The sequence below is a fragment of the Mycteria americana genome, chromosome 12 (assembly GCF_035582795.1).
Source record: "Mycteria americana isolate JAX WOST 10 ecotype Jacksonville Zoo and Gardens chromosome 12, USCA_MyAme_1.0, whole genome shotgun sequence".
NCBI classification, from domain to species: domain Eukaryota; kingdom Metazoa; phylum Chordata; class Aves; order Ciconiiformes; family Ciconiidae; genus Mycteria; species Mycteria americana.
The window spans coordinates 18,081,993-18,103,589 of record NC_134376.1 but is presented as its reverse complement, the minus strand read 5'-3'; the positions used below and the strand labels follow the sequence as shown (position 1 = coordinate 18,103,589).

The 21,597-nt window shown below is 45.5% G+C and overlaps 1 protein-coding gene across 5 annotated transcripts in view; it reads right to left on the bottom strand.

Moving 5' to 3' along the window:
- Positions 1 to 998: 998 nt before the first annotated feature.
- The window catches only part of DNAAF8 (dynein axonemal assembly factor 8), a 96,068-nt gene continuing 75,469 nt past the window's right edge, over positions 999 to 21,597 (bottom strand). For 4 of the 5 annotated variants that reach the window (XM_075515234.1, XM_075515231.1, XM_075515235.1 and 1 more), the window contains 7 exons: positions 18,641 to 18,836; positions 14,891 to 14,985; positions 13,263 to 13,383; positions 10,465 to 10,682; positions 8,789 to 8,874; positions 4,696 to 4,765; positions 999 to 1,559 (listed from right to left, as the gene is read on the bottom strand). In XM_075515234.1, the coding sequence (XP_075371349.1) occupies positions 1,482 to 1,559; positions 4,696 to 4,765; positions 8,789 to 8,874; positions 10,465 to 10,682; positions 13,263 to 13,383; positions 14,891 to 14,985; positions 18,641 to 18,836 (864 nt within the window). In that variant the 3' untranslated portion in view covers positions 999 to 1,481. The remainder of the gene's footprint in view (positions 1,560 to 4,695; positions 4,766 to 8,788; positions 8,875 to 10,464; positions 10,683 to 13,262; positions 13,384 to 14,890; positions 14,986 to 18,640; positions 18,837 to 21,597) is intronic. The other variant, XM_075515236.1, reaches the window with a different exon arrangement.

The window sequence follows — 21,597 nt, the reverse complement described above, 5'->3', positions numbered from 1 at the left end:
GCTGACTCCTGGGACCCCATCCTCCTGGGGGACCAGGGCAGCTGCCTGCTCCCCTCGCGGGCACGCATTTCTGGAGCTTCTCTTCAGGAGATGCTCGGTCCCACCATAAAGCCCAAACAGCCTGTCCAGGCAGAACGGTGCTGGGGAGCAGAGGCTTGGAGGGTCCTTCCAAGTTCTGACACCAAACTGCTGTGCGAGGTCGGGGCAGGTCGTCTGTGTCCCCCGTTCACCCAGCTGACCATGACAATCTTTTTGCTGTTTCAAGGTAGCTTAGAGAAGGGGAGAGACTGAGGCAGGACTATTACCAGCTGAGCAAGCAGACCTCGCAGGCCAGACCTCTAACAGCTTTTGGACTTACTGGACACTTTCAGCCTAGTCTGAAAGGGGACAGAGATCTGAGAGGTGTTGAATTCTCACAGTTTGTGTGAGCTAACGGCTGGGGAGAAGAAGGACTCATACCAGGCTCTCATGGAGGGAAAGGCCATGCGCAGAAGGGGTTCACCCTACCAGCAGCACCCAGAGGTGGGCTGGCCAGCCAGCTGCATGCTGCTCTGCCTTAATACCACTTGGTGAATGCACAGAGACCGTTCTTGCCATGTCTGTGATGTCTGGAACTGGATGCACGCGCATGTCTAAGTCTTTGCCTTAGCAGGGCAGACAGGAACGTGAGGCCTCCTGGGCTGAGAAGAGTCTTCTCCAAAGGAGCTGAATTTGCCCAGTGGGTCCCAGGAAGACTGAGGAACTTTGTATTAAGGCCAGCTTACTTGCCAGAGAGCTCACAGAAAGGACTTGGCCAAGGAGGAACTGCACTAGGATCAGCACCTGCTGTAGAAGGAGGAACAAGAGGCAGGGTTGTGTGCCCGTGGGAGGGCAGTGAGCTGCGGCTGGGCAGAGACAGTGGTAACAGGGCTGCCGGAGCAGAGGCAAGTGAACGTTAAGCTGTCCAGCTTTTAATCTTATTCAATGGCTCTACCTGGTGTACTGAACTCTCCAGGGATCCAACCTTCCCTCAGACTATTTCCATTTTATTTACTGTGGTTTTGTCTTTGGTTCAAAGAACATAGTAGCAGCAGAAAATGGAGTCTCTCCATAATGTCTTTGGGGCCTGGGGAAGATGGAGTCCCCAAGCACCTGAGAGAAAGACAGCAGCAAACCCCTGACCCTATTTACTTTACTTCCCGAGTTTTTCGCAGCCAGATGAACGCTCCAAACCTCGCTCCATGAACACAAGCAGATTGTCTCTGAATGCATTCCACTAGAAGCCACAACTACAGTTCAGAAAGATTTGTTCTGGGCACTGATCCTTCCTCCCACTGCTCTCGTTTATCTTACTGATGCTAATACCATACTTCAGACTTTATGTTTTAATGACAAACAAATATCAGTGCTCTTAGAGGCTGGGAGTCCCTTGTGTGTCCATCCGCACAGATAGCCGCAGCGGCATCCACCCATGGGCTGCTTGGGCCCCTTGACCATCTTGGTTAGCAATCCTGGGATTCAATTCGGTGGATGCTCTCAGATGTCAGGGATTCAAAAAGGCAACAGAGCAGCTCTTCGGCCTGGGGAGAAAAGAAGGAAGGGATTGGGGGAGAGCTGTGATTTCTCTGCATCGCAAAGAAACTTCTTTTCAGAGGTAGGTTTTTCGTGCGTGCTGCAGGCAGGCAGCATAGTGAGGATGTTTACCAGGTTGAATTAATCCCAGCACAGAGGTGGCTATGAGTTTCCCACAGCAGGGAAATGTCTGCTAGTTGTAACCATTGTTTGGGCGTTCTCAAGATTCACATTTTCAAGGAACTGAAGAAAACCAACAACATGCAAAGTGCCAAGTGGGAAATCTAACTCCCTCCGCTGGCTGCTCTGCCTCTCCTTCCCAAACCTCATTCCTGTGCAGTGCTGTTGGCGTGGCTGCTTCAGAGATGGGGAGGCCAGCTTAGCGCCAAGGGCTTCAGGACCAGTCTGTAATTCTGGCTGCGCTAGTGAACACCATGTTCCTCTAAAGCATTATACATGCCGTGCTGACAGTCCACCCCACACAGCTCTTGGGGCCCTCCTCCTGTCAGCACTCTGCTTCTCTTCATAGGTTTGTAGGTCTCTCTTATAGGACTCCAGCCCTTCTGCCTGCTGCTAAGGGGCTAAGGATCATGCCAGCAATGGCTGGGATGTGTTCTCCCTGTGTTGCTCTGCTCCAGTCCCAGGTTTCAGCTGTCTCTGCAAGGAGGGAGATGCTGGAGCAGCCATCGCGGCTGCTGGGAACAGCTTCAGGGCTCCAGGCAGAGTGGAGGGATTAGCGCTGCCTGCCAGCGGAGGTTCAGCTGCACATCCGTGGGCTCTTACTGAGGAACGGCTGTGCAGAGACCGTGCCGTCTCCCTGCTCTGACCCACTAATGGTGGGACGGCCACCCCAGCCTCACGATCTCATCCCAGCCACGGTGCAGAGCTGCCTGTGGGGAGAAACTGTTCGGCCACTGGACATCCCAGTCATGAGGCTGAGCACAGCACTCCCTGACAGCTCCCTCATCGCTGGGGAGGTTCCAGCCCGGGTATGGACCAGGTGCAGGGGCAGCTGGGACCGCCTCACAGAGGCCCTCTGGAAGTTCAACAGCCCCTAATGGTGGTATCAACAAAATGTGGCTCTGCCACTTCCAGTGTGAGCTGCTCTGTGTGTGCCCAAGAGAAGCCTGCATGGGGAGCAGGCATCTGCAGGGTCACTGTCTGAGGATAAGGAACTTCCAAAGCATGAATTCATCTGCTCCTAAGGCAGATGTTTCAAACAGGGCAGGTGAAAATTGCTGTAGAAATGCTTGCTTCTCTCAGCGACTGCAGAAGGAGGCAAGACAACTAGCCCAGACACAGATGTCAGCACTCAAATAGTCCACATTTGGAAAGCTGATTTCTCATCCTATTACCTAGTCCCAAACCGCACAAGGAGCAAGTATGAAATTCCTTTTCACTACCATGGCTTGACTCCACCAGTAAATGCTGCAGCTCTGCTCAGACCGTGAGGATTTGAAATCCATGTTCATTTAACCCTCCTGAACTTTGTCTGATATCATGTTGTTGCTCATTAGCTTTGACCTGGAAAGCCTGGCTGACATTTTGTAAACTCATTAGCAAGAGATCAGAGGATCAAACATCGTTTCTAGGGACATCCTTTGAGGTACAGTCATTCCCTGGTGAGCTTGCTCCACAGATCTTGCTCTGTGATTTCTAAACCTGCCCTGAACTTTGGAGCAAAAGGCCCATTTGAAAATAAACATTACTTGCTGCTGTGCTTCTTGTAACCCACAGTGACTTCATGTAACCCACAGCACCCACCACTGTCCCAGGACTAGACTCATGGTCTAAACTCTGAACTGCTGTGAGTAGCCCCTGCTTCCACCAGCGCCAGAGGGATTTGATTCAGTGGCCCAGGCTGCCAGAAGCAGGGAGGAGGGCTGAGCATATTTGCTTTTTCTCTTATCTATCACAGAAAGTACTATAAGCCTCTTTCTGATAGGCTGATTCCCCATAGCCAAGAAGCAGAAGGGATTTTATGTCAGCCAGAGATATGTAATGTCCTTTTCAAAGCAAATCAGAAGACAGCCTGGACTTGCTGCCCTGTCACATTACTTGGCAACAGCCTGGCACCCTGGCAGCAGTAAGCGCTGTGCTATGACAGCCTTGCAGCTATCGCAGAGCTGTGCAGGCAGACCTTCCCAGGCACTGCAGCGCGTACAATCCCAGCTACGCCCGGGGAGAATTTTACTGCGCCTTAGGGAAAGCTGCTGAAAACAGCAGCTGTACGACTTTTGGGAAGTTTGGGGTAGTTTTGCCTGTGTTAAAAGCAGGAACACAGACTTCAAAGAGGGCTCTGTGTCTTTTAAGGCTCAATCCTTAGAGTACTGGTACTGAAGGCAGCAGCTCTGATATGTTACATGAGGTTACCGTTTGTAACAGTACGCTCCCTCCCCGGCTGGGTTTTCTTGGGAAGCAAAAGGGATCCACAGGAGAGGCTTGTCCACTTGCTACTGCTTCTCATTCTCCCCAATTCTTTTACACCTCCTAGTTCTAACTCTTCAGGCACTGCCTCCTGTATCCAAATCTCTTGTTTGTTTTGTACTAAATTTTGATGATTACAGCCAGAGTTTTAAAGGTGTTTGTGCAGTTTATTCCATTAGGTGCCCACATGTCTTTAAAAACCTAGAGCTTAGTGTTTCTGTTCTTGGGATGAGCTACTGAGAAAATATTTAGCTAGCCCATCCCTGGAATGGCTAATGGCTTAACTTCTCATCTTCCATTTGGACTTGGGCTTCTGAAACATAACTTCTCAAACATAGGACATGTGCCAGCTTGGCAGTAGGGCTGAATGAACATTTCCTGTCACTTATTTTTGACAAGTATCACAGATATCTTACTAAGTGTTGATTCTTCATAAAAAGTAACTGACATCTACAGAAAATATTGAATCTTTATCAAAGTCTCAAAATATTTTGATTCGAAGTAGTGCCACTGGTGTAATGTGGAAGACAGTTTGACAGGGTTTTGGTCCCACCTTCCACCATGTGCTGGGGTCTCAGTATAAGCCAAGGCTTGGGGCTGTCATGAGGCACCACCTCTGTCTCATACAAATTGAAATTTCCTTCTAAAATTCAACAAGTTTCATTCATCACAGGGGCACAAAGGACACATATCTGTACCATAAACTCCTCTACTTGCCTGTTTCTCATTCTGGGGATAAAGGAGATGCTGCGCAGTGTCCAGGACTGACTGCTTCTGCCAACAGACACTGGGGGTAAAGAAAAACAGAAGCCAGCGTTACTTTGCCATCTAAGCTGTCAGAGACTGCAGATGACCTCGCTTTGAGGAGGACTATGCTCTGTGCCAGCAGCTCTGGCCACGTGCATCTGTTACTGAACATCTTTACACAGATAAATCCTGGGTTTTACAAAGCTTTGTATAAATGGATTTGGATTCTTAAAATATAAGCCTTCGAACAAACAGTAATGACCTGTTGCATAATGGGGTCTCTGGGGCAGTGGGAAATACACGTAAATGTAGATAGTTAGCTCTCTGCAGGGGTCTCTTTCTCAACAAAGATAATGTGTGTGTTTTCCCCAAAACCCAGGACTTTCTAAGCTGCCTTCAGCAGCAGGGTCTGCTTCACTAGACCCTGTTTTGCTCTGGTCCACCTCAAGCCGCACATGAGTTGACCACAAGACATATTCAAGAGAAATTCAAAGGCAAGATACAAATTTCAAAATTGCCTTTTAAACTAACTCTATGCTCGGAGTCTTAGGCTTGAAAACTCTCCAGAGGCTTTGGAAACCACTCCCTGCTCCCTGCCCCCATATCCAGGTATTGTGCTTGGCAACAGTTTTCCCTTCAGTGGTTTTCAGCAGCTCCAAGATTTTACATCTCGTGTGTTCATTTTTTGATTTCTGCACCTCCTTTCCCTCTGAAGCTCCCAGAGATGAGCTTCCTATAGGGATAACATCACTCCCTGCTAACAGCAATTAACACTTGGTAAGAATGTTTCATCAGAGAGAATAACATCCAGCTAAGTTCCTTAATACTCGACTGTTGTTCTGATTGCACTACATTGTCTAAAACCAGGAAGGTGTAAGGCCTAGTCTACACCCTGATTTTCTTCTGATGCAGCTAGGTTTTTGGCGTTCTTTAGTCAAACACCGCTTACCGAGTTCAGTACAACGTTAACTACGTGAGTTCCTAAAGACCATGCACAATATAGTTAGGTCCTAACAACCTTATGGGCATCTGAAAGTCCTTTTTAAAAGCTCAAATAACCATAGAGGAGTAATCACTATTAAATCAGTATCACCTATTAAAGTAGCTAAATCTAGTTTGTCATGCATAAAAAGCAGAGCATGCCTTTCTTCCAGGAGCTGCTTTGAATCTACTTGTAAATTCTTCCCTCTGCCACCCTGCAGCTAGGAAATCTGGCTGTAAAAACAAGTTATGACAGGGAAAATTCAAATGCTTTATACTGGAGATCCAGGCAACCGGATGCTGACAGAACAAGAAAGGTAAGTCTCACATCATTTTTCCTTGTCTGTGGATAGGATTGTGTCACTTCCTCCTCTGGATTCTCCCCCCAGTCCCCACTGCTCTTCGGCTGTGTTTCAGCTTCCCCTCACCTCTTCCAAACACTTACTTCACTCTGCCCTATGAGTTGCCCTTGGCATCCTCCCAGATTCCTACTTTGGCTCCGCTCTTTGCAGTCAATCAAGCTCACAGGCTGCTTTTGTGCCCCCACCTGCATAAATTTTGCCCACTTCTCTGTTCTTCCTGCCCTTTGGTGCAGAAATAATGCCTTCATAGATGTCCAGAGAACAGACAGAGCGGGCACTGCTGCTGCTGAACAATAATCACTACCAGTTACGAGGGTCTGTGTCTGTCTTTAAGGCAACTGCTCTGCACAGCACATCCTCCAGTGATTGAATGTCTCTCCTTGATGTGCCACTGCTAGAGCTGGCTTAGGGAAGCTTTAATAGGCTCTGAACTACGAGCAGTTACACTAGCAAAGCCTGCATTGTTCCTCTCAACACCTGATTCCTCCTTCTTATCACAGCCCATCTCTGACATCATATCCCAGGCTTCCATACAGATGGCAATGTTTCTCCCCGTGGCACGAAGCCTAAGTAATGTGGCTCAGCTGTGAATCAACTCCCAGGGCCGTAAAATAATCTTTTACACCGTGGAGCTTTAGCAATGCAGCTGAAATGCAGGCCAGAACCTGTGCAGGTATTGGAATCCTGGGCCATGGCAGTAAGAGTGAAATAAATATACAGTGATTTACTCAGTACAAGAAAGGTCACGTGGCTCCTGCTGATGGAGTCGTAAGTGTAATTAACCTCAGATGTTATTCTGAAATGTTTATAAACTAGGCAATGAAGATGTCTTAGCATGAAGTGTCCTTATGAGACACTAGTTAAGTCAGGCTAGGTTTCCAAAGATATTTGCAAAGCTGATTTTAAACAGCATCATGGCTTATGATACAATAAGGGTATGAGTTTACTGTTGGCTAAAGCTGATCTACCCGAGGATCGCTGCCTCCCCTCCTCCCCATCCTTGGGCACACCTTGCTGCCCCTCCCTTCCACAAGCGTCATCGATCATGAAGGCAAATATTTTTTTTGTAGAGATGGTTTTAAATGGCTGCACGATCACTAGTTCTGGCACTAGGATAAGAGGCAGAGTGGATCCTGCCATTTGGGAGTGCCTCCTAACAGCCATAATTTATGCAGATGTATTTTGCAGTCCGGCAAGGAAGTTTATCCTTTGTAGAGACAGCCATACTGGCACAGACCAGGATGAGGGGTGAAAGACGCAGCTGAGACTGGCACCTATTCCTCCCTGCTTCCTTCTCAGCCCCTTGGCTCACTGTGAATGGCAGTGAGAAGCCACTGCGAGGTTTGCTCTGGGATGCTGCCTTCAGACGGGCAATCTTAAAACATATCAAGTTAAGCCTACGGAAGAGGGAAGCACTGGGTTGCAACTGATCTTATTATGCAGCACCCATGACTCTGATGAGCAAAAGCCTGGGGAAAATAAAGAGGTGGGGGATCTTGTATTGGCTGCCAGCTCTGCTGACAGCCACTCTCCCAGAACTACCTTCAGCAGTGATCTCTGGGGTTCCCAACAGCTCACTTGTTTCCTGTAAACCAGGGAAAGAGTGGGAGAAAACTCACTAGAAAGGTCTTGGGTAACTTGCTCTTTGCTTCCCCTTAGTGCTGTACCTTGCAGGTTAAAGGTTTGGGATGTGGCTCCTAAGGGTGTGATTTTAAATGAATGGGAGCAATGTCTAAATTTTGTCATCAGCTTAAAAACATTTTTGAAAAGTTACTGATGAAATTTCTTCCAACTGTTCTTCCCAGGTGTGGCCTTGTGACTGAGCACCATAACATTTCATCAAAGTATGAGAACTCCAAGGTGTCTACCAACTTGGGTGTTCAGATTTGATCCCCTTGATGCTTGTAAACTCCAGCATCCTTGAATCCCTTATTCCTGTCCCATTGACAGTGTTATCTGGAAGTCCTCCAGATGGTACAGCCAAAGTCACGACAGCCTTATCAGTGTGGCTGCTGGACTGCTCTATACCGAATGCGTCAGAAAAAAGACTCTCTTGGCTTCCTTTCCCAGAGGAAACCATGTGCATGAACTACACATCGCATTGCCAAATACCAGCCCCTGTGCGAGGAAACTTTCCCTCTGGGGAACAGTGGGTTAATTGGCCTGATAATCATTCTGTTTCACTAATCAGTCCCTGTAGAGGGGTTCTGTTTGTTTTACCAGGCTTATACATCCTCTACCCAGCATTTCTGGTGATTTATTTAAGAGGCTAATTTTTTATTTTGCTCTCTGGCATTTATTTTAAATATTTTTTTCATAGCAAACATAGAATCTGCTAAGATATTTCTCCTAGGAATTTTATTGATTCAGCAGATCTATTCCCAATGTGAGCCCTTATTTCAGAGAATTCCCTGTATTAGCGGAACCATGCCGTCAGGCCTCACAGACACTCCAAGTCCTTAACAAACAACACAACTCAGTATTTAAGGTCTTGAGTATAGGACACATGATTTTGAAACTGGGGAACACTCTGAGGTATTGACCCATTAACAACAACATGACTTAGGAAGAATGGGTTGCCTTTGAGTGGCACCTGACCTCACGGGAGTCTGAACTGGAAGTGAATTACAGGGAAGAAAGTCAGCTGCCCTCCTTCAGATCACAAGCTCTCTAGCAGGGGGCTGAGACAGTGCTGTTAAAGCGGTATTGTCCTCACTTACCTGTCCAGCAGGGAGTCAAAGCAAATGACTGCATTGTCTCGCTGCGCTGCTAGCACCAGACACAAACCATCCATTAAGAGGGAACACTACAAGAGAGGGAAGAACAGAGCTTTGGTGTTGCTATCCACTGAAATAAGTCTGTAAGCCTCACTGATGAACCGCTGACAGCACAGATAACTGCTTGTGTGCTGTGTGAGGGGATGAAAGTCACAAAGCAACAGACTCTTTCAAATTGAAAGAGTATCATGTCTGAACTGTTAGTTATCCCACTCCTATGGCATACTATTATTCCTGTTCCCTTCTCCCAGAGTGAAAATAAGCAGGTTGCTTAGGTGTGTTATTCAGTCACTAAGTCTGCTGGAAGCAGGAATACGGAGATAACAGTAAATGTTGAGATATTGTAGCAGAAACACTTATTACTTGAAGGAGCCCATCTCCCTTCTGGCAAGGAAAAGCAAATGCTGTAATGTTCACCTTTGGCTCAGCAGTGCCAGACCCTTCTGGAAACATGCCAGCTCTGCCCAGAGTAATTCATCTCTGACAGGAGGAAGCGTTTCCATCGCCAGGAGAGCAGTGCCGCTGCCATGGCTCTCCTTCCCACACGCTGATTCGCTTTGTCCTTCCTAGATAGCTCTGCACATTCCCGTGTGCAGAGGGGTGGCATCCTCAGGAGAACCGCAGGAGAAGAAAGTAGTGCTTAGACTAATTGGATGCTAGATGTAATTGCTATTCTATACAGATGTACTTCAAAGGGATGCTGTCAGTTTAAAAAATCACAACCTGAAAAGATCTTACCTGTTCTTATTACAGATAACACTCTTATAACTGAAAGGCTGGAAGCACAAATGTTTGTCTGTATTTTTTCAGAGGGACTGCTGTGTGTCTCTGACAGCCCTTTGTCGATTGCTACTTCCAGTATAAGTAGTTTCCCCCCTTGTTTACTCTGTGCTCCTGACAGCACTTTCTTGCATAGTCTACCTTACTGCTTTGCCCTAGTAAGGTTCCTGAAATGGTGGGCTTCTACATCAAGTGCAAAGAGAGAAACAGTTTGGGCCAGATACTCTGCTGATGTAAAGCAATGTACCCGCTCACCCAGAAGCGCATCTCATGCTTAAGCCCCGGGAGCACTTACTCAAACCCCATGCTGGAGTGCGGCTTGAGCTGTCAGCACCAACTAAACGAGAAGCAAAATGAAATCTCTGCCCAGGACTCCAGGGCACTGTCCAAAAAGTGGAAGGGTTATTTAGCATTGTAGGAGAGGATTAATGGGGTGCGATTAGAGAAAGGGAAACAGAAACTATTTATCTGGAAAAACAAGACAGGATACAGCAGCAGAACATACATAATAGCAGCAACTGTGCACTGATAGGCGAATGGAATAAAATATTTAACGGGGATGTGCCGTTCACATTAAGGATCCATTCACACACACTGCTGTCGAGGTTAGGTGTCAGTCAGCTAGCGGAGATACAGGAACACAAGGTAGGGACTAGCTAGCAAGGCACCGTCACCCACATTACTTACCAGTGGTATTAGAGCTCAGATGCAGTGCTGTGCTAATACTGCTACCAAAGCAAGTTTGCTCAGAGCTAGCCTGGATATCTTAGCACAGCGTGACATTAAAAGGCTCTTCTTTTGTGCGAAAGAAGCAAAGCACAACTCCAGCTGTTCCATACCTTTGCTGCAACACTGCACTTTGCCCTGCTTAGTGTCTCAGAGATGCAGTGAGCTTGTGGCGCATCCAGGACAGTGAGGCGTACTCCAGTCACTGTGAAATCTTTGCCAATAAGCTGATCAAGCAGTTCGACATAAGGTGGGTGCTCTGAACCCCGAAGGATTATCCCAGGCAATACGAGGCAAGTGGTTTGGCAGAGGTTATCGAGCAATGGCCGATCTGATGGGAAAAGATCAAAACACAACAGATGCTTATTTTGTATCTACCCCCCTCACCTGCTAGTCCTCTAAGTAATTCTTCCCTGCCACAGAGAAGTAACTGGAAGATCAGAAGCACTCAGGCATTGTTATATCGTTTGGGATGTTCACAGAAGCAATTGTTCATCCTGAACTGTCAGACTGCTGTATGCCTACGTGTATGTATCTGGAGATCACAAGACAGCAGTAGTGACCCCATTTCAGGAGTCAGACAAGGACAGCTGCTGGTTTGCTACAGGAGATACTATTCCATTTAATTTCTTCCAAGCAAAGAAATCTGTTAATGCAGCTGCTTTTATAATCCAAAATGTAATTCTGATCAGCATACATAAGACAATGTATTTCATATTTTCCTCATGATAAATCTGTCTGTCCATTAGGCAGCAGCTTTGTGATAATTATTTGCTGAAAGGAGAGGTTTCTTTGTGTGTAAGAGCTACCTCTAGTGTTCAAGATGAGACCATAAAGTGAATGATGTGTCTAGCTTGCTGGAGGCACTTACTATATTGTGCCTGACAGTTCAGAGATCACGTGTACTTGCTTTTCCAGGACAGTAACTCTTTGAAATACATTTTCTGAGACACAAACACATCAGTGCTGTACACTGGTTTCCTTTTTACTCTGCTTAGACATCTTCAAAGCAGAGAGATCCTCATGCAGCAGGAAATTAGGGGCACATATTTTGAGATTTGCTCCCAACACTGGGCTGTACAAAGCTTGCAGAATACTTGTGCTCTGTCCACAACAAGCTATTTGTTTTATTTTATTTTCTGCAATCTCTTGTAAAAACCAAGAAGCACTTCAGTCACAGCAGACCTGTGGTACAGGCCTGGTCCTTTCCCATCATGCAGCAAGTTGCTGCGAGAAATACCCTGCCTGTTGGCAATAGCAACACAGGATATTTTGGACTGGGAACACCTGCAAGTCTCCTCTCACTGCAGCTTTGTGCTCTGAACACAGCTTGAGCTGACATACCCCACAGGAAACACAATGATGCGATCACATATCTGCAGCTACCCAGACGAGAAGGTCAGACAGCTACATGCAGAACAGTCTGGTCATCTCAAAAAGCTGCCGTTACGCACATTTGCCGATCTCTTGTTTCAGGACTCGTACAATGGCTTGGGAACGTCAGTAACATTTAGAGATAGGCCTCACCCCTCACCGCAGGCATCAGTTAAGTCTTAAACCTTCATGCAGTCAGTCTCTGATGTATTAGTGTGCAATGTAAGAAAAGGGGTTTGCCTGCCTGAGGATTTGTGATTTTTGTAATTATCACGAAGCATGTGTAGGGCATAGGCCAAAGCCAACGTAAAAGACAGTGGAAAGAATTCATTGATAATTACCTTAGGAAAAATCCTCCTTCAGAGACGCCCTACACAAAAATGATTTGGTGCTACCAAGCAGCTATACTGTCATTAAGGCAAAGGCTTGACTTACCACCATCCTCCTTGCACCTGTTGGTATGGGGTCAATGCCCAAAAGTCCTGTATCAGTAAGGGTTTAAGGTGGGAGGTGACGGTCTGTAATTCTGTAGCATTTTATCATACTCGTCTGCCAGTCCACAACAATCTTGTGGTTTTACTGCTGGGATTAACAACTGCAGCAATCGTGTGTAGCGCAGGAACATTTTCTCAGCTGCCCACCCTCCTGCTTGCCAATCACATCAGAACCCAAGCTACAGGAATGAGAATGACCCAGTTCCAAACATGTCTGCTCCCCAGTGAACACCACAGGGATGCTTTACCTGGTCAGTCCCTGCGTGTTTGTAAAGGCTTGGGATCAATCCACAATATCCCAAAATGGAGGCATCCTCATGTGTTAGTTACGTCTCCTGACATATATAACGCTGCATCACAGCCTGTGTTGTATATATGCCTATCAAGTAAAATCAACAGAAAAGGCCCAGAGAAACTGTAGGCATCTGAGGGAACCGACAGGCTTGCTGAAGCTTCGACTTCAAACCAAAGTCAGACCAGTAATAACTGGAAGTCATTTTGAGCTGGCAGCTGTTCAGCAGCTAGTGGGAACTGAATGAGATCTCAGTCCAGTTCCCGAGAATTAGATGTCCAGGCTGCCAAAAGCACTCCCTGCATAAATTGTTATTTATCTACTCACAAAACAAAACATCTCACAATCGCCCATCACCACAGTGTCTTGGCCTCTACTGTGGCAGGCTTTGAATGGACATGCAAACCACCGTGGCCAAGTTGGTGTTGAAATACATTGTAAAAGTTCAGCAGAGAAATGTGCACTGTTGCTTACGCTAGCTGTATTAACAGTGTTTGTTCTTCTGCTGGTGATAAGGTCAGCACTTCTGAACAGCCCTATATTTAAACCCATGAAAGCACTGGCAGTGGAAAGGCCTGGCAGGTAAACAGTTACATGGCTGGACTCCACTGGAGCTGTTTGCAGCTCAGAGTTGTCTCTCCTTTCTGAAAGGACATCAATACCAAATCTTGCTGCCACCAGATGGTTTGTCTTGCTGTCCAATTAATCAATAACAGTCTCAATCTATAACAAGAGTTTCGCATTTCCTTACCAAGACTGCATGGTTGCTCAGAGCCCAATAAATTGAGTTGCCCTCCTCTTTCACGTTTTATGATCTTGCGCTGCTTGTGGATTTCCAGACTGACTATGGGGTCACGTTTCAGGTTATAGATCTGCAGGAGAGAAGGGAGGAACAGAGAGGCAAGTCATGTGAACACCATTACCTAATCAGGAAGGGTAACACTTCCTAAGTATTGATTCAGGCAAGCTGTGAAGCTTTTGTTGGTGTTGTGTACTTCTGTAATTGCCAGCCTAGAAAACACCTGCTTGTCTGGAGATGCAAGAACATTTTGCATGCATTCTTTTTTTATTGAGGCTTAATTCCGTATGGCAGCTTGTCATCCTTTTAAAGGTCCTACATCCAGACATCTTTCTAAGGTCTGCACTCCCAGATTTTCAAGGCCAGAAACTCAAGGACTGTGAGCTTCTGACAACTTTATGCAGTGCCACGCTGGTGTGTAGCGGCTCCCTTCTGGCTCTGATGAACCGGCACATCCACGCGTCCCAGCACAGTGCAGTCATGATGCAGACTGAGTTGCACAGGGAGGGCATCCACATTAGTGAAGCATATTACAGATGTGGCCAGCTGCTTCCAGTTCCAGAGCTAATCTCCTTGCACTAACTCAGCTGGGTCACCTCTGTGCCATGTGGACATAGCAAGGCTCAAAAATTTCTATCCCTTCGTTGGGCATAACCCAATCATTTCAAACTCTGGTTTTGAGAAGAAAACGATCAGAGTAGAAATGACATACAAAACTAGTTGAACAGGGAAGACTTATTGTTTCATTTTAGCCATTGGCAAATTACAGTGGTTTGAATCAGAGACCAGCAGCTACATCATGTGAAGGGCCAGATGAGCTGGAGCAGACCACATTAGTGCTGACAGGCTTTTCGGCACTGCCTACAATGCAAACCAAGAGGCAAGAGTCCGAGTCTTTAGGCCTCTGCGTGTGGGCAGGGAAGGATGCAGGCGCCCAGCAGCTCCGTAAACTGCCTGTACTTTATAGCATGAGATGTCTTACACGAGACAGCCCCACCCTTGTCATTGCTGTGGACTGGTACCTCTGCTGGCAGGGCACAAGGGACAACACCCCTGTCACACAAACAGGGCAGTGCTCCACACTCTGCGCACGTGCACGTATACAGACTCTGTGGGAGACATTCGGCAACCAGCGAGTTACGTTATCAGCCGTCCCACTTCATCTCCATTTCTGAACGCTACGTGAGAAAAGCTGGTAAAAAAACAGCCTCTAGGCCAACTGTGTCTTAGCAATCATCGATGGTTGCTATCCCTCCCCGTGACCTGCTTCCAAAGCAGTGTTGACTATCTGAGAACTTTGCTTCTAAAGTATGAGCCCTGAGCCCTCCTGCATTTACAGCACAGGTTACTGAACAAACATATCTGAAAAAGCACTCTTCCACCGAGACTGTCTGGGTCAATACAAAGTTAGCACATTGTGGTAGGAACATCCACAGGAGAAGGAAAACTCAGCAGCTGGTGAAACACAGCAAAAAAAAAGCATTATCTAAAGCGTAATAGGAAAGAAGTCATGCGATAGCAGGGCCAAAGCCATTGCTCTGACACAGCAGGATACTTCTCAGGAAAGGGCAGAATCTTACCTCTTCCTCCTCTAACGTCTGACACTCGGCGCAGCACAGCCCTTCTGGGAAAAACAGCTTCATATCCCGGACAGCTATTTGATAGGATTTGGAGCCTGAGAGATAAATACAATGAGAAGATCCTCTCAGGCCATGAATTAAACATTCTCTAGACTCACACTCATCTTTCTGAGAGACTGATGATGTGCAACTTGCTGAAGTAATTGCTTTAAAGGCTAGCTGTTCTGTACAGTAATAGCAAACATTTTAAACCATTATATTTAGAACAGTTCCATTGCCTTCTTGGTATTTTGATTCTGTCCTATTATCACTCAGCTTGTTCTTCATGTAAACAAGACTCCTTCTATTTCCTAACGGTGTAGTCAAGGGAATCATTTAAGGAGCCTGTGAAACTCTTCAATACCAGCTCCAATCCCCCATTGTTGTTTCCTTGCTCCTGGATTGCATCAGTCTGGTCTTACTGAATGGGAAGAAGCTACTAGTTAGTAAAACAACTGTGCTTAGTAACAATAACGTAAGTCTCAAATGTGCTGGGGGCTCCAATTTACAACAGAAATCAGGATTAGTATGAGACATTGCTGATAGCAATATATTTTTCTGTTCACCTGCAGTCACGAAAGCTAAATTGAGACTGGAACAGGTGCAGAGAAAGAACGTGAGGATCACAGAAGGAATGGAGAATCATCTGAAGAGTTAAAATTAAAAGACCTTGGCTTGTTTGACCCAACATGACACAGAGCTGAGAAGGAATCTGATTTCTGATAAACACATCAGGGTGGAAAAGGTCAGAGAAGAAAAAAGAACTACTTAAAATTAAAGTACAGGTACTGGCACAAGAACAAATGGATACAATCTGTATATGGCTATATTTAAATTTGAAAACGTAAGAAGATTTCTAGCTATCAGAGCAGTGAAGTTCTGCAACGACTATCCAACTGGGGTGGATGCTTATGAAAGAGAATATATGATGGGGTTATCTGTGAGAGAATTAACTGAACTCAGTGACTTGAGAGGTCCCTCCAGGCTTAGCATCTGAATATTTCCCTATAAAGCAACAGTGTTATAAAGCACTGCTCAGAATGTTTGGAGATTTGTGGGTGGAAAATGTTAGCGAAGGAAAAGCTATTATTATATAACTGGAGTTCAGATAGATTGTCAATGTGCTGGCACAGATCCATACTCCTGGGATACAAATACACAAAATGCAAATATCCTCTGAAATATTACCACCTTTGCAGGCTACCCATTCAACGAATCATGTCTTACTGCTCTTAAAGCACTCAGCCCTGTTTGAACTTCATAATTCTAGGTATTGTATAGCCAGAGTCCTTAATGCAGTAGTTTACAGTCCTAAGACTGCATAAGTCACCAGCGTGTAAGTCGTGCTGTATCCCTTATGTCGAATCTTCCTTGTTTAAATCATTGATGCCATTACAGAGGACACAAATGCCCCCAAAGCTAGCAACATTTTACTCTCACTTTGCTCAAGGTATAAGACTGTATAAGATGCATGCGCAAGAGCTCTTTGGGTTCAAGAAAAAGCACTATACAATGACTTCATAAGACCCAGAAGAGATGAGAGGAGTGCAGGTTTACCTCTGTAGCTGAGCCTCAGAGTATTAAAACTGCATTATTTGGTTCAACTGTATCACTAGAACCTGGTCTTCATTTTTCTTTAATTTCCCCAGTCACTTCAGGAGGAAATGCATAGCTGGAGTTTACTCTACTTCAGCAATATAGCATTAACTAGAAATCTTCCTCAGCTGGAGCAAAACTGAGAAAACTTGGTATTCCCTCCTCGGAGATGGAGATGGTCTTCCACAGTCCTCTAAAGGATTACACATGCAATGATTAAGCTCTTCCTGCTGAACTTGTGGGTAAGTGTTTCACCCTTATTGGGGGGCGAGCTCTTGGAGGTGCAAGGGGCTATGAACACTCCTTTCCTTATGGACAGACACCTCCCTGGCACAGCAGCTGGATCAGATTCTTGAGTCAGAATTACTGAGTACATTAGCTACAGCTGCATCCATTTTCCTTGAATGTCTGCAAGGATAGCTTTGTGAGCCAACTATATAGCTGGCTCTAACATAATACACAGTCTGGTCTCAGAGGGCAGGTGGTGGGCCAGCTAGTTCAGCTCTGTGCTCAGCCCAGTCTTAGAAGGAAGCAGGGATCTGAAGGGAATCCCTAAGCAGACATCTGAGGGTTTCTCTAACACAGTGAGTTCTCTGTGACTCCCAGCAAAAGGCAGGATGAGACTCAGCCTCTCCTGCTAATATAAACTAATCTTTAACTGAGTTATGCCAGGGGTGCTCTAACTGTATCATGGGTATCTTAAGTTTTGGGTATATATTACCCGTTCTTAGCCATGACTGATGAGTTCTCATTCTCAAGGCAAGCTGGATACACAACCAATTAATCTTAAGAGCAAAAGAAGCAGAGGCTGATAGTGGAAAAATATTGGCTGAAGAGCCCTGACCCTTTCTTTTGTGTAGGTAGATCCTGCTCTTCAGTCACTCCCACCACTGGGGATCCTGTGAGTAATCATAATGACAGATCTCTCTTGGTTTAGTCTTGGTCCTAAGGATTATGATCATATCTGATAAAAAAAGATTCTACATCAAGGGGTAGATTCTCCTCTCCAAGCTGTACATGGTGGCTACTTCATTCCCTACCAGTTCTTCCTCAAAAGACCACTTGATATGGATGAAAAGAGGGAGTGATTTGACCGCACAGAATACAATAGAAAGAGCCAAATAATGCAATGGATCTTGTCAGGAAAGTTCTTTTGGAACCTGAAGGCATTCAGTGCCTGCTAGCTCACCTGTGTTTATAGAAACTATTGCTTTTATTATTTCTATATTCCCTTAACTACATACAGCACAATCAGTACCACACTGAAGTACTAAAAAACACTATTCATGGGCAGTGAACTAATGATGCTTAATTCCTCATGAATTTTTGAATTACATCCTTCCCCCCCTGTGGCAATAGCCCAGGCCCCCTCCAGCAATACCCTTGGTTCTCTATAGGCCACTCTCTCCAGCAATACTTCCCCTTTTCCCATCCTTCACCCATACTCTTGGCTATCTCCCATCCCACCCAACATACACACTGCAACATCCTAGTTCCCTCCCTGCTGGCAGATGAACTGTGACTGGTTCAGCACACTAAGGATGCTGACTAGCTGGTGTGCCTCTGCTGGCAAGAGCCTCTCTGAATGGAAAACAGCTGAGTTTACCTGCTTTCCTCAGTGACAGCAACTTTTGATCACCTCTCTCTAGCCAGTCATTAACATTTTGAGATGTTACAGGAACTCTGTATCTTGGAGTCTTTTATCCCTCTGTGAAATCTGGTTGCAGTTGGCCAGTGGGTTATGAAGTTATCAGGAGGGCACTCACAAGCAGACAGAGACAGGGTTCTTGGGGATAATTACAAAATAACCAAGCTAAAAGTACAAAATGACCAAGCAGTGAAGAGATCAAAGGAAATCTGTTCTCACGGAAGACAGATCTAAGGCTGTTCTGGGAAGAAACCTTTCTTTAATATATCTTCTGGGAGAATATTTCATAACTTGAGACATACTCAGCTCAGCCACCAAGAAAACAATGAAAGCTTTCTAAGGAATAATGGTCTCTACTGCCTGCCAAGGCTAGATCTGTATTGACAATGCAGGAGGTAACAGTACATAATATATTTTTTTCCATTGGCATATCTAAGCCTTCAGACTTTTCTTTTACAAAAACCTACCATAAAATCCATTTTGGACTGTGCTGATGCCATACTGAGCCCTCCAGAGGAATGGATCTAGCGCTTGGGCTAGCTTAGGATCCTCTGGCCCCAGTAAATCTATCAGCTTCTTCACAGCATTTGGCCTCTGAAGACACAGCACGAGGGCAGTACCTGAGGTAAGGTAGGTACAATGAGCTTCTAAAACAGCAGGATCCTGAAAAGAAATAACAGGGAGGGAACAGGTTATAATGAACAGTGTTGGTGAGTGCTGGGTACATCTCAGCTTTCCTTTGGTTAGACCCATCTCTGTTTAAAGCAAACAGATCTGCCATTACCCTTGCTTTTTCTCTTCTTTGTAATATATGTGCTAGTGGTCTCTGCAGGCAGAGCTTCAAGAGTATATACCATGGCCACCAAGGCAGTATTTGTTGTGACATCCACCAGGTCACACGAGGTCTAGTTCTCACCCTGAGTCCACACAGAGCTAAAGAAAAAGTTAAGCACTGAGCTTAAGGCATAGCAGCTCGTGGTTTTAGTCCCCATGGTCATAGATCAGCCAATGGTAGTTTTTACACATACAGACAACTTTAGCAGTAACTTCCTAACATCTTTCAGTAAGAAAGGAAACAAAATCCTATTACTAAAAGACAGAAGAGCCTTGTGCTGTGACTTGTTTGCATATCTGTACACACTAGGTACCGGAGGTGGAGTTCATTTTTAGGGGCAAGGACAAAAACGAATTGCTACTTGGCAGTTTACTTGTCTACTGCTGAACTTTTGATTTGTGCAATACCCTTTTCACAATACCTTCAGTATGACAATATGGATAGGGTGGAACCAACGGACATTAGCAATATCAACAGGGTCATAAATGCTCTGGGATAGGGAGCCACAATGAATTCTTCTGCTGATATAAAATGAGGGATTACAAATACTAGAACTTTTCTTTTTGAATTTACAAAAGGAAGGACCCCCACACCCACCCTGCTGCTACAGCCCAGCTTCTCCCAGAGGGTGGTAGAATTTCATACATTAGTTAGGATCAGGACTACAGAAATAGCGAGCTTAAAACAAGGAGGCTCAGGGCACTAGACGGGGGCTGAAAGAAGACAGTTTGCCCTCCTGGCTTTGCCACTGATGCATTGTGCTCCATGACAAATTTCTCTACCTTTGCTTCTTTTCCAAGTGTTGTCAGTTCAGCCTGTGAGCACTCTTGAGCAGAGATATTCCTCTTGTAGCTATGCAGGTCACAACACCCTGGGATCTTTATTTTAACTAAGGATGAGTGGTAATGATAACTAGCAACCACTGCACCAGTGAGAAGAGTCCAATTTGTAGGCTGGAGACAGACATAATGATTGAGAAGCAGGGGGAAAGGTAGCAAGTGCCTGGGGCAGGAGGCTACCAAGGGGCAGCAGAGCACTCACAGCCTTGCTGACTGTTTTAATTAAGCAAAACCTTGGAAAGCCAGGCTTGTTGCAGATGTCTCCACTGAGCGTGAGGTCAGGGTGCCCACAGCAGCTGCAGGCTGTCTCCTCCTGCCCCCTTCATCTTCATAAAGTGGCAGGAGCAGCCACACCCGTGCTGCAGAGGGGTTCCATGCCAGCGCTGTATGTTCTGTACAGCTTACAAACAACAGCATTTTCAGCTCGCTGGCTGAACCAACCCATGGTTATTTACTTTTTTCCAGTTTCTGAGGAAATGAAAACAAGGGGGAAAAACACCGTTTGATTCAGCTGAATCGCATCATTCAGACCCCTAAAGGTTTTAATTCCTCTATTTTTTAATCTTCTAAAAGCACCAGAGTATGGCAATTCTCTAGATAAAACATTTCCAAAAGAAAATCCCATCATTTCATTTAAAAATACGGAGATAAAATACTTCAAGGCCTCTTTTGCTTTTTTATCATATGAAACCATTCACTGACTTTAACCCAAATCTTCTCTCACTCGCGTTCCTCCTAAACTGCATTTCTAAGAAGTAGGCTATAAATTGAAAACCACGGGCTCAATCCTGATATTCTCCCCTGTATTTGAAAATGCAAAGTGATCCGTGAGAAAGCCCCCCTATTCTTAAATTGGTTAGTTATGTAAGGGATTTGATACAAGTTGTGATATTTGTCAATCCTCCCACCCCATGGAAATACAGGGCAAAGGAAACTCTGGGATGTCAGTCCCATCGCATGACTGCACATGCGAAACGTACAGGAAAGTTTCACAGGCTCTCCTGTGATAAGAGAGCTCTATTTAGGTGAGGATGAAGAGTTTCAGCATGTCACAGTATACTGTAAAATTCTGAAATGGATTCAGTTCTGTATAATACAAAATAAACCCTTTTTGCTTGAAAATTTTTGTTAGTTTAAAAATATGTATATAATCTACTTTTCTAAGGGCCTTCTCTTTGGGAGATGAAAAACAGTGATGATGACTTAATGAAAACTTTCAAAAGGACTGGATATAACATATCAACATTCATCCATGTCAGAAACATCTGCAAAAGAAAATGTTCAAAGACAGTTTCTATTAAGCAGACCATAATAAATGAAATTATTTTGTTCCAGAGCTTCTAAACAGTGCTTTTAGATCTACATAACAAAACTCTTCCGTCTTGGTTTCTGTCTTTCAGTTGTTCCCCAGCAAACGTGCAGGCTGGGGGTTAAAGACAACATTGTTTCTAATTGCTACCAACAGTGTCAGTGAGTCAAGGTGACTTCTTCCCTTCTGATAGATCCTCACATCCGCTCTAGACTCTGCCAGCCAAATGATGCCTTTATTTACATCCTGCCTCCGCACCGTCTTCAAACCATGTCCTTGCTGATACCCGAGCAGCTGCGGCGAGATTGCACATGTGCGGCTGACTTGAATTCAGTGAGCAATTTTGTTGATGCACACGGAGAGGAAGTTCCAGCTGTGCACGGGCTCTGGAGGACTAACAGGATTAAAAAGCAGCAAAATTCTCCTTCTGCCTCTACCATT